Consider the following 13347-nt stretch of genomic DNA (forward strand, 5'->3'; position numbering starts at 1 on the left):
TATTGTGCTAGTTTCTGCTGTACAAGTGAATCAACTCTACGTTTGCATACTTTCCAGCTGAGACTCCCTGTGCCATACAGCAGCTTCCCACTAGCTACTTTACACACGGTAGTACATATATGTCAATCCTGCTCTCCCAATTTGTCTCGCCTTCCGCTTCCTCCAAGGTGTCTGCATGTCTGCTCTCTACAAGCAGACCTATCTTAAAGGGTGAAGAAAGGAAAACTTAGAAGAGGCCCTAATTAACACAAAGAGGAGTGAGGTGGAAATCAATGATGGGAAACTAAAGGTCAAGGAGGCACAAGCTGGAAAAATCTCTGTGCTTTTCCAGAGAACCCTGTCCCTTTAAATCAACCCTAATTTTTCATACTCCTTAAGCCTCCCAACTCCTCTGTGGAGCCTGATAACGAAGGAGCCAGCTTCCTGTGCATGATCTAATCTCCATAAGCCCAGCTAAATGAGGTACATTGTATGGCAGTGTTCAGAAATAATATGCAGGCCTAATTACGATATCACAAATTACAGGAGGTAAAAAAGGAGATCCCCCAGATAACGTAAGGGCCTATTGTTTGGCTCTGGATTGTGTGTTCCCAGAGGTAATCCCTGTGGAGCCATCCTTCCTTACCAGTATCTTCAACACAAAAAACTAAAAAACAAATGAAGCTAAATCTGTATTATTTACTGGGCCAAAGCACTTCAAACTTTAACATGAATTCATATCAAGCACATCTCTCAGAGGGTATGCTGTTGTTGATAAATTCCTCCAATGCTTAAATTCTCTTCTAATACTTTTCTATATTTTCTTAGAAGGAACAGAAAAAACTGTAGTTAACTTATACAAATGAAAATGTTATCCATTTTTACATAAAGGTGGAGCACATGTTTACTGAGTGCCAATTTTGTGAGACATATTCGTGGTTCTAAGGATATAGTGGGAAACAAATTATCTGCTTCATTCTAGCGAGAGGACAGAAACTAAACAAATATAAAATATCAGGTAGTGAAAATGCTAGGAAGAAAAACAAGTTTAAAAGGACAGAGAGTGATGAGGGGAAGACCATGTGGAAAGAGGGAGAAATTAAGAGTAACTCTTATCAAGTCACCAACTAATAAACCATTAAGTCCATAGATAAGAACAGAGAAAAAAAATTTTTTCAAAGTAGAAAGACTGAAAGTCTCCTTTGGCTCAAACTGATCAATTAGCTTTTTCTATGAGCATTCAAAGAACTTGAATGACTTCTGCTTGATACAAACAGGATTGTCACCTCCCTTTCAACATTCATTCAGTTAAAATTCTTCCTTGGACTGAGCTCCAATTTACTTCTCTTTAAATGTCCTTACTGGAAGTATATCTATTTTCCAAAAATTTTGGACTGATCATCTAAAACAATCATCAAAATCTGTTTTTTTTTTTAAATCCACCCTACAATTGCTCTGCATCCTAATGATCAGACAGCATTTTACAGATGAAAGACAGGCAGTGGTACTTATGAAATTGATCCAGCTTAAGTTCTACCTCTTCCATAGGCCTGCTCTATTAGTTCATTGTTCAACAGTCCATTCATTCATTCTCTAATTCAAATAACCATTAAGCAAATAATCACCATCTATGACTTTTCTTCTATAAATTCCAGAAGCATTTTAGAGCTTGTAACATATAATCGGTCCTTGCATATACAGTTATCTCTGACCTCTTCAACTAGCCTGGAAGGCAGAAGTCAAGTTTCCTACTTTAGCACCTGTACGAATAGATGATTAAGTTGTGTTACCTGAATTTTTGGTGAATAAGCAGTTGAAACGCAGCAGTATACAATTTAAAGGCACCCAACTGTTACCGCTTTTATTAAGCAATCAGCAACAACCATTTATTGCATGTCTCCTCAAGAATGAACCAGGTATTCAGCTAAATATTTAACATATAATCAATCCTCACAAGAGTCTTGCAAGTTAAGCATTTTATTCTTATTCTAAAACCGTGGAAAACTGAGGCTCAGAGAAGCGAAGTTAGGTGGGCAAAGGCAGACTGTTAGGAAATGGCAGGGCCAGGATGAACCCACATCTGTCTAACATAAAAGCCATGCACAACCTAGAGACAGAAAACAGATTAGCAGCTCCCAGGGTTGAAGGGAGGGAGAAGTGGGAACCAAATGCTTAATGGGTATGGGGTTTACATTTGGGATGATGAAAAAGTTCTGGAACTAGCCAGTGGTGATGATGGCTGTGCAACACTGTGAATGCCACTGAATTATACATTTTAATATAAAATGTATAATTTTATGTTGTGTGTGTTTTATCACAGTAAAAAAAAAAAAAAAAAAAAAAGAGCAAAGCATATACCCCATGGCCTCTCAATACTGATCTCTTGTGCATAATATTTTTCTTTCTTCAATCCCTAACCCATACCAACTTTATCCCTGCTGGAGCCCCTCAGAATCAGTGGATCCCAGCTTGTTAGGCTATTAATGGCCCTGTTTCTGCAACCTCTGCAAAGTAGGTCTGAAGCTCCCAGTGGCACCATGGACAGCACCTCTGTGTGGCCTCCTCTTCCTTCTACTAAGAAACTTATATAGCCCCTTTCTATCAAGGTTGCCATAAATCTCCAGGGCCACAATGTAGCCAGTCTCTTCCAAGGACAGCCCCCTCCTTCCAATGTCTTGCCTCACATGCAGGTTAACAGTGTGGTCTGCACCTGGCATCTAACATTACCTTCCATTTACGCTCCCAAAGTGAAATCTGGTCACTTTCCCCTTAATGTGGATGTTCCACATCCCTGACTTATATCCAGAATTCAGTGAACCACAAAGGGACACGGAAGGCTGGGCTGATTCAGCCAATGCTGCAAAGCGATCTCTTGGTGCCAGCACTGACAAGGACCAAATGCACTAGGGGGAAAAAACCCTCGCAATGAAATCACACCACAGATGGAAAAAACTGTTGGGGCCGGTTTTCCTCCTAATCGCGTGCACACTAGGCTGGTGACAATACCAACTGAAGAAGCAACAAAAACACAATAGGTAAGTTGTTCCTGCCCAACCAAGGGGAGGATCTGACTGCCCTACCTCTGTGCTCTAATACCCAAATGTTGTGGAATTTCCTTGGACTATGCTTATATGCAGTCTGTTTCTAGTGCACAGTCTTCCCTGCTCACTAGGAGGCAAAGTGGGATGGGGATTCAAGTTCTGAAACACAATCTAATACTTGTTATCTTATTTCTTCCTGTGATAAAGATGTTCCACATCATTTGGAAGTTTCCTTTTTTTAGCAGTAAAACTATCAGGTGTGTTACACATAGGATTGCTTGTAAATACTTCCACTGACCTGTTGAGAGATTTAACATGAATCAATTGACTTCTCTGAATCTTAGTTTCCTTATCTGAAAAATAAAGTAGTAGTAGTAGTAATGTTAGTCACTCAGTCATGCCCGACTCTTTGCGATTCCACAGACTGTAACCTGTCAGGCTCCTCTGTCCATGGGATTCTCTAGGCAAGAATACTGGAGTGGACTCCCATTCCCTTCTCCAGAGGATCTTCCTGACCCAGGGATCAAACACGAGTCTCCTGCATTGCAGGCAGATTCAGAAAAATAAAGAGGTTGGTTTAATCACACTTTAAAACTCTTCTCTATCTTATCTAGCATTCTCTGACTGGACTGCAAGTTTGCTCATGGTGGTCTATACTTTTCTGGTACCCCAGCCACTGAGCAGTAAGACTAGTTGAAAAAAATGGACCATTCCTCCCTACCCCCAAATATTTGAAACACTGACTCTTGAAACACTTGCCTAAGATATAATAAATTTCTAACCTTTCCTCACATGCTCTCTGTTCCATCAGTTCTGAAGTTAATACTCTAAAGATGAAATCCTGTTTAGCTGAAAGGTTTCCTGGTACCTCAAGGGTACTTAAGGTATCTGTACAACTAGGGATCACCAAACAAAATACCAAGAGATGGGAAAGCTAAAGCAGAGATGGGAGAGACAGACTCTTAAGGTATCTTTTTAATTATTTGGTATGAAAAAGCCTCTCTGAGAATAAGTGAAAAATGGTGCTTTGAAGAAAAGTGGAATTTCTATAACAACTTGTGACTTTTTCAGTTTCAGTATAAATGCACAGGACAAGACACAGAGGCAAAATAAGAGACCAGTATGTATCTAGTAAAACCAAAACAGCTCAGAAAAGATTAGACAAGGAGACAGATGGGTACCAATGACCCCACTGGCAGCCTTGGGATTTCCTCGTTCCTTTTTGGGGATTTCCACATCCATTTAGGAATGCATCTTGGCCTACTATTACAGATCCAGCCCTGGGAAGAGGCGTCTGTGGTTAAGCCTCACAATCCTTCATCTAAATCTAGAGGACTACTGCTCTGACAAGTAAGAGAGGCATGTTTCTGGGTGCTCTTAACTGTAAATCACACTCTACTGTAACTCTTTCTTTGCTTGATTGGGAGCTCCTTGAAGGTAGCAGCTGATTCTTAATCATTTCCCTACTTGTAAACTGAGCAGAGTGGCATTCAGTAGGTACTTGGTAAATTTTTTGGCATCTGATTGACTGAATCAGAGTGAACAAAGTAGACTGGATACTGTTTACTTTCTCAAAAGTTGTATTTTTGTGGGAAAGTTACAATGCCCTCTCTATTTTCATTTTTTCTTTAAACAAAAGCTGCAGCATCTAGAAATTATTAGTCAATGCAAATTAACTAAACAGAATCACAGAACTTCAGTCATGGAAGGAAGAGCAGATTGAATAGGAAGTTTGATTTTATTCTATTGACTTGTTCAGCATCTAGCTTCATGTCTGGAGGGCTGAATTTCTCTGGAACGATTGACTGGAAATCTGAATCTAAAAAGAAAGGAAAAACTAGGAGGAAACAAACAGTCAAAAGTATTAAGAATAAATATGTGTTTCTGTTTCAAAGCAAAACAAAACAGAAAGCAGCCCTCATGTGCTCATTTCATAGACTTCCATCATATTGTTAAACACATCCCTTACACACCCCTGCAGAGTAGCTGCAAAAGCACCGGGAAGCACTGAAAGAGCATCTGGTAGTCCACTGGTTTAGACTCCAAGCTTCCAATGCAGGGGGTGTGGGTTCAATCCCTGGTTGGAAAACTAAGATCCTACATGTCTTATGGCCACAACCCCCCAAAAAAAACATAAAACAGAAGCAATATTGTAACAAATTCAGTAAAAACTTGAATTGAAAAAAAAAAGGAAACATGGGTGTGAACTTTGTTTCAGCCACCTATATAGTTGCTCAAATCTACACAGTAAGTGAACACATTTAAACCTCTCCAGGTCCCAGTTTCCTCATGTATAATGTAGGCATTAAGCTTTTAGCATAAGCACTGATTAAGATAATTCATGTTAAAATATTTTATAAAATTTACAGCCACGTGCAAATGTTAAATTTAGTCCTAAATATTTTATTATTGTTGCTGCTACTGTAAATGGAATGCTTTTCTTAATTTATGGCCTTATCTTCTGCAGAGATGTACGTGTATGGAAATACAAATATGATGAGGCTATTCAGAATCAAGCTGACTAAATCCTAACACTGAAATTCAGTACAGGCTGGAACTTGATTTTACCCCTGTTAAAGATTAAACTAGTCAAATGCTGGCTTCTAAAACATCCCAGTGATCCTTTTGATTAGTAGTGTTCCAGAATTTCTAATGCACTTACTGAGTTTAATTAAGACTTGTAAGAAGCAGAAGAACCAAGCAAGTTACTTAATATAGTACTTTGCACTATTCATGCTTTCAGAGCATAATGCATAAAATAGTCTTTTAAAAAAAGTTTCCCTGAACCAAAAAGGAACTGATGTTTTTTGAGCACCTATTATAGAATATAATGAGCCTACCAAAAGTTACTTTATTCATCCAGTAGGCAACCCAAGTGTCAAATTTAAGTGACCTAACATCACCTAGATAGTCAACCCTGGAGCCAAATTCCAATCTTAAGTCCATTTGACTCAAAAAGCCAAGTGCTTTTCACTACATTATACCACAGAATCTGAACTGCAGCATTTAAAAAATTTACTGTTTGAATCTCCCACATCCTTGAAGGATTTTTTTTTTCCAGTCCTCTGCATGTTATTCAAGGTTACAGTTCAACAGGAGACGGAAACATCCAGAAAGAATGACTGCCTTTAGGGAGCGTCCACAGGTGAAAGGGAGACTAATGTCTCACTGCAGAGCCTTTGGCACTTATTAAATTCGTACCTTGTGCAAATATTGTCTTTCTAAACAAAGAAAGAGTAAGAGAGAAAGAGAGAAGGAAACATTGGTCCCGGGACCAGCTCTGCCACTCACTCGTATGGTTTGGGACAAGTCACTTCACAATCTTTTGGATTTTGTTACCTTTACTGTAAAAGGAGGGATTAATTTGTCAAAACCCAAAGAATGTACCACATCAAAGGTGAACCTTAATGTAAACTATGGACTTAGGGTGATATTGACATGTCAATATCAGTTCATCCACCATGACAAATACACCATCCGGTATAGGATGTTGACACTGGGGGCAGCTTTGCACATGTAGGGGCAGGGGATACATGGGAACTCTATACTTTTCACTCCATCTTTCTGTGAACCTAAAACTGCTCTACAACATAAAGACTATTAAGAAAAAAAAAGGATTACACTAAATAATTTCTAAAATTCCTTCCAGCTCTAAGATTGTAATATTCTAATTTACTTCACACAAATCATTAAAAATTCAGAAGGAGGAATAAACTGGTCAATCTTTCATTAAAAATTCATTAAGATTAGATGCAGGGGTGGGGTGGGACAAAGACTTGGATAATTAAAGTCAAGATTTCCTAAACCTGGAAACAGAGAGATAAAATGGAAATGAGAACGTAGAAAATAAACTAGGTCCTTTCTAGCCTTTCCAATCCTAAAACTTATTCTGCCATTAGGGAGTCTTGGGCAAGCACAGTGAGGAATAAAGAGAGGCAACATCCCTCCACCTCCAGTATTGGATTCTGGCCAGTTCTTTTAAACGCAAGAAATGTGCTTATCAGAAAGAACTGGAATTCTTTTTTTGGCTGTGCCACACAGCATGAGATCTTAGTTTCCCTGTCAGGTATCAAACCAGGCCCCCTGCATTGGGAGTGGAGTTTTAACCACGGAATCCCAGGGAGTTCCCAGAACTGGAATTCTTCTATCCTGTCCTACCCAGAACCAATCTCCATGCCAACTGGGCCGCTCTTCACCTCTGTAGGTAAAGAAAAATACACGAATGAATCCCTTTCATACCAGGGAGGACAAAAGAATATAAACATTCTAGAGATCAGGCTCCAGACACTCAGAGGCAGGAGACAGAAAGGAATGCCACTGAACTAAAAGCTATTTGAGAGGCATATACCTTTTTTAGCTTAATTTTACCAGAAATAAAGCACACACATAGAAATGATGACAGTTATTTATGCAGATCAAGTACAAGTGGCTACGCCAGGTTTTCACTTCAGTTCGCCCAGCACCTGTATATATACTACCTGTCCTGCTAAGAACTTTCCCCCTGGCCCACAAGGGTCACCCGGCTCCAGCCCGTGCCGTATGTGAAGGATGCGAGTACAAGAAGGCCTTCCCTTGTCATTGTTCCTGCCATAAAATTTTCATTCAGAGAGCTGGTAGCTGATTCCTTTAAATACCAAAATGTATTTACATTCTAACAATTTTGGAAGGAATTATATCTAAGATGAATTATGTGTAACTCTTGCCTTCTTAAACAAAGTACACTGAACACAAAATACTTTGTTTTTCAACTGATTATATACCCTTTGGGGGTATATTTTTGTGTCTCCTTTCTTGATCTTCTATGCTGTTGTCCCTGTGTCTTAGTCAGTCTAACTTCTGTTATTTCTAATTCTGCTGTGGTCTTTAAAAGATAAACAGTCTGATCAGGACTGCTTATAAAGCAGAGATGAAACTGGCTCTGAGGACTGAGGGACTCTGAGTAAGACTAAGAGAGCAGCCAGTTGGACATCTGTCATAACACAGGTGACATGGGATGTTAAATTCGAAATGTCAAGTAAAGCAACAAGATAAAATGGACTTAAAACTCCAAAGTAAGACATCAGACTTTGATGCAATCAAGACTATAAAAACTCCTCATTCGGAAAGAGGGAAGGAAAGATCAAAGGTGTGGAGACCGAGAAATGACTGATGAGGAGGATTTCTTCAGAAAAAGCTGCTGGTGACAGTGAGTCCCACTCCACAATCCACCAATAACAAAAAGATAATAACCCAATATAAAAATAGGCAAAGGCTCTTAGAAATTTCTCCAAGGAAGACATGCAAATGGCCAGTAAGCACATGACAGGCTGTTCAACATCATTAGCCACGTTGTTGTTATTTAGTTGCTAAGTCGGGTCTGATTCTTTTTGTGACCCCATGGACTATAACCTTCCAGGCTCCTTTGTCCACGGGATGTCCCAGGCAAGAATACTGGAATGGGAAGCCATTTCCTTCTCCAGGGGATCTTTCCAACCCAGGGACTGCACCTGTGTCTCCTACATTGCAGGCAGATTCTTTACCACTGAGCCACCAGGGAAGTATGTATGCCTCATTAGCCATGAGGGAAACATAAATCAAAGCCAAAAAAATATTTTTAAAAAACCATCAAACACTGAAGAGTCAACTACAAAAGACGACATATTATATAATTTCATTTACATAAAATATCCAGAATAGGCAAATCTATAGAAATAGAAAGTAGATTAGTGATCACCTAGGGTTAGGGGCAAAGCAAGGAGAATGGGAGATAGCAGCTAATAGATATGGAATTCTTTAGGGGCATAAAAATATTCTAAACTCAGATTGTGGTGATGGCTGCACAACACTGTGAATGTACCAAAAAAACTGAATCAAGCATGTAAATGGGTAAACTGTGTGGTATGTGAGTGCCATCTCAATTAGTCTGTTAAAAAGACAAAAAGAAAGAGAGCAAACACCAGAGCTGGAAACATTCCCAAATGCCTCTCTAAAATTAAAACACCCTCTTGTACCCTCTCTTGTTTCCGAGTGAGTTGCTGGATCAATTCAACCACCCCAGATGTTTTCCTTGTTTCCTGCCTTTGAGCTGTACTCTATAATTTAGTATTAGCAGAAAGTTAATAAAGACAACATACTCTTTGTTGCTCAATTTTACCCCATGTTTACCATTTTCCTCCAACATACACATTTTCTCTGTTTTCCCTCTGCAGCTGAGCTGTCAAAACCTTGTAGAGGGAATAATTACCCTTCTGTACCCCTTCCTGCTTTCAAGACGGTCCCAGTCCTTGTGCATAATCAAGTGTCTACAGCAAACTAATGTTTTGCCTGTCTCTTCAGGAAGTTTTTACTTCACTCAACTGTTCACTATGAGGGGATTTTCCCCCCTCATGGGGGGCAAGAACAGGAGAAATGGACAGGACTCACTATTTCTCCATCTCTTTGATTTTTAGAGGCCAATTCACTTGCCAGAAAGAAGTTGTCTTGTTTTTCTTCAAAAGCAATTTGTTGACTTCCACTGAACACTGTGAGGAGGAGTTTGTACCAAAGTTTAGTCAAAATTAGTCCTATCCCTACCAGCACTTTCAAGTCTTTCTAACATTCCACACCTGGCTATTTTACTATTTTTCATCACAGTATTTCTTAGCTGGAATATAACTGAAGATAATCTTTCTAAAAGTTATTTGGGCCTTGTTCTTTAATTCAGAACTTTTGCTTTCTAGACTGTTCTGTATAATTTCTTGTCTTCATGTTATCTGAAAAGTACTCGCCTACTAACAGGTAGAACAGGATATAAGAACTTCCTTTTCATAAGTCTCTAAATGAGGCATTAAATAAAAACAAACAGTATTATAGCCACTAAATCATCATGTCTTGTTTTATCCATGAACAATTTAATTCTGTACTTGTGTGCCAGGTCAACGTTATGAAGGTTATACACTATTTTTTTCAACAGCAAAATTTAATAAAAGGTTAGTAAACATCAAACTTTAGGAAAAGTGACTGTTACAGAGAATGAGTTTGGAATGTTTAAGCAGCATGCATTTATATCTACCAATTTATTAGTATCATACATAAAGCATAAACCTAACCAAACCAGAAGCATCTGCCTTCCCTTTGGGTTTTTTTGGCCATGCCACATGGCATTTGGGATCATAGCTCCCCGACCAGGGATTGAACCTGAGCCCCCTACATTGGAAGTACAGAGTCCTAACCACTGGACCACCAGGGAAGTCCACATCTGCCTTCTTATCTGAAACAACATGACCTAAGATTAACTTTATACCCTTATGCACTGCTGGGAGCAATGTAAAATGGTACAGACACTTTGGAAAATGATCTGACAGTACCTCAAATGATTAAAACACAGGATTACCATATGATACAGCAATTCCACTTCCAGGGATGAGAAATAAAAATGTATGACACACAATAACTTATGCATGAATGTCCAGAGCAGCATTATTCATAATAGCCAAAATGTAGAAATAACCCAAATGTCCACCAAACGGTGAATGGATAAACAAAATAAGGTACAACCTACAACAGAATACTATTCAGCAATGAAAAGGAGTGAAGTACTGCTTCATGCTATAATAGAGATGAACCTTAAAAGCATCATTTTAAGTGAAAGTGAAAGTTACTGAGTTGTGTCCGACTCTTTGTGATGCTATGGACTATACAGTCCATGAAATTCTCCAGGCCAGCATGCCGGAGCAGGCAGCCTGTCCCTTCTCCAGCAGATCTTCCCAACCCAGGAATTGAACCAGGGTCTCCTGAATTGCAGGGGGATTCTTTACCAACTAGGCTATCAGGGAAGCAAGAAGGTAATCACAAAAGACTACATACTGTATGATTCCATTTATATGCAGTGTTCAGAACAGGCTAATCTATATTAGACAGAAAGTAGATTAGTGGCTGCCTAGGGCTGGGATGTGGGAAGTGGTGTAGATTTCTTCTGAGGTAACAAATGTCCTAAAGCTGACTGTGATGACAGCTGCACATATCTGTGAATATTCTAAAAGGCCAGTGATTTGTAAATGGGTAAATGTATATTATGTAAAATATATCTCATAAAGTTGTCTAAAAAAAAGATTTACTCTAATGCAAAAGACCATCAATTGATGACAAATAGAGTATGTTAGATATTCATAAGATTAAATATTTTACTTACAATAAAAAGGGCCAAAATGCTAACTCATGCAACAACCTGGATGAACCACAGAAACACAATGCTAAGAGAGAAAAAGAAGCCAGTCACAAAAGAACACATGTTGCATGATTCCCTCATATAAAATATTCACAAAAGGCAAATCCAAAGAGATATAGAGCAGATTAGTGGTTGTTAGGGATTAGAGGTGGAACAAAAAGTGACTATACATAGGCACTAAGGATCTTTCTGGGGTGATAGAAATGTTAAAACTGCACTGTGATGAGAGTCTCACAACTCTGTAAAATTACTGAAAAATCACTGAATCATATACTTAAAACATTACTTTTTGATCTGTAAAGTATATTTCAATAAGGCTGTTTTATAAAAAAAATTTATTCTAAAAACATTTTAAAGAGACAAATAACTCAATTATAGGAAAAGGAGTACGTCAAGGCTGTGTATTGTCACCCTGCTTATTTAACTTATATGCAGAGTACATCATGAGAAACGCTGGGCTGGAAGAAGCACAAGCTGGAATCAAGATTGCCGGGAGAAATATCAATAACCTCAGATATGCAGATGACACCACCCTTATGGCAGGAAGTGAAGAAGAACTAAAGAGCCTCTTGATGAAAGTGAAAGAGGAGAGTGAAAACGTTGGCCAAAAGCTCAACATTCAGAAAACTAAGATCATGGCATCCGGTCCCATCACTTCATGGCAAATAGATGGGGAAACAGTGGAAACAGTGGGTAACTTTACTTTTTTGGGCTCCAAAATTACTGCAGATGGTGACTGCAGCCATGAAATTAAAAGACGCTTACTGCTCGGAAGGAAAGTTATGACCAACCTAGACAGCATATTCAAAAGCAGAGACATTACTTTGCCAACAAAGGTCAGTCTAGTCAAGGCTATGGTTTTTCCAGTGGTCATGTATGGATGTGAGAGTTGGACTGTGAAGAAAGCTGAGCACCAAAGAATTGATGCTTTTGAACTGTGGTGTTGGACAAGACTCTTGAGAGTCCCTTGGACTGCAAGGAGATCCAGCCAGTCCATCCTAAATGAGATCAGCCCTGGATGTTTGTTGGAAGGACTGATGTTGAAGCTGAAACTCCAATACTTTGGCCACCTCATGCAAAGAGTTGACTCATAGGAAAAGACCCTGATGCTGGGAGGGATTGGAGGCTGCAGGAAAAGGGGACGACAGAGGATCAGATGGCTGGATGGCATCACCAACTCGAAGGACATGAGTTTGAGTAAACTCCGGGAATTGGTGATGGACAGGGAGGCCTGGCGTGCTGCAATACACGAGGTCGCAAAGAGTCGGACATGACTGAGCGACTGAACTGAACTGAACTGATGATAATTCCACGTTTAACTTTTTAGGGAACTGCCAAACAATATTCCCAATGCAGCTTTACCTTTTTACATGAAATATAATTCTGAAAGCTATTTACTCTTGTAAATGTTTTTAATAGTATGATATCATTATAAATGCATTGAAATAAACTTTAAAGAAGAGTATTTACCCCAATGCCATCTGGGCCTAACAGTAATGGATTTCATTTTTGTCAAAAATATGTATTTCATATATATTTAAGATTATAATCATAGAGAACATATAATTTGTATAAATATTTTTTCACTTTTACTGTATATTTAAGAAGTCATTTCCATAACTCATTTACTCAAACTTACTTCTTCATGATGATGATTCTATCAAAAATTATAAAGTAGATTCAATATTATCATACATGTTTAGGAAGCCTACAGTATTGCAAATACCTTTGTCAATTTCTTCTAAGGATATGCTTTCATCACTGGCATATGCACTTAAGAGAATCTGAACTGCTTAAGATTCAAAGTAAATGATAAAATTAACAGCTTATAGTTTCCAATTTTCAAAGTAAAAAGATTTTGATGGTTTGGAATTTAAGATTAGTAATTCCAATCTTGAAGAATCAGTTTAAAAGGCAAAATTATTCTAAAAGACTAACTACAAATACTAACTAAAAATATTAGTGACTTAAGTTACCAACCTTATATATATCCTCAATACATCTGCCAAGTTGTTCTTCTGTCACCAAAATGGTTCCTGGCACCATGTCACTCTCTCGAATCTCTAAAGGACAAAAAACAAAATTACTCATGCTCAGTATCTCAATGAGCCTAAGGAAAAATGCTTTACTAGAAAGTTTGGG

At 38.6% G+C, this 13347-nt stretch overlaps 1 protein-coding gene and 1 non-coding gene across 3 annotated transcripts in view; both read right to left on the bottom strand.

The window, feature by feature from the left end:
• Window positions 1-13347, bottom strand: part of TANGO6 (transport and golgi organization 6 homolog) — a 184815-nt gene that overhangs the window by 141647 nt on the left and 29821 nt on the right. For both annotated transcript variants that reach the window (XM_027516145.1, XM_027516146.1), the window contains exon 7: window positions 13186-13268. In XM_027516145.1, coding sequence (XP_027371946.1) covers window positions 13186-13268 — 83 coding nt within the window. The remainder of the gene's footprint in view (window positions 1-13185; window positions 13269-13347) is intronic.
• TRNAG-UCC lies at window positions 10155-10227 on the bottom strand. Its single transcript has one exon. It is a non-coding gene; the product is annotated as a tRNA-Gly (tRNA).

This window comes from Bos indicus x Bos taurus, chromosome 18 (assembly GCF_003369695.1).
Source record: "Bos indicus x Bos taurus breed Angus x Brahman F1 hybrid chromosome 18, Bos_hybrid_MaternalHap_v2.0, whole genome shotgun sequence".
NCBI classification, from domain to species: Eukaryota; Metazoa; Chordata; class Mammalia; order Artiodactyla; family Bovidae; genus Bos; species Bos indicus x Bos taurus.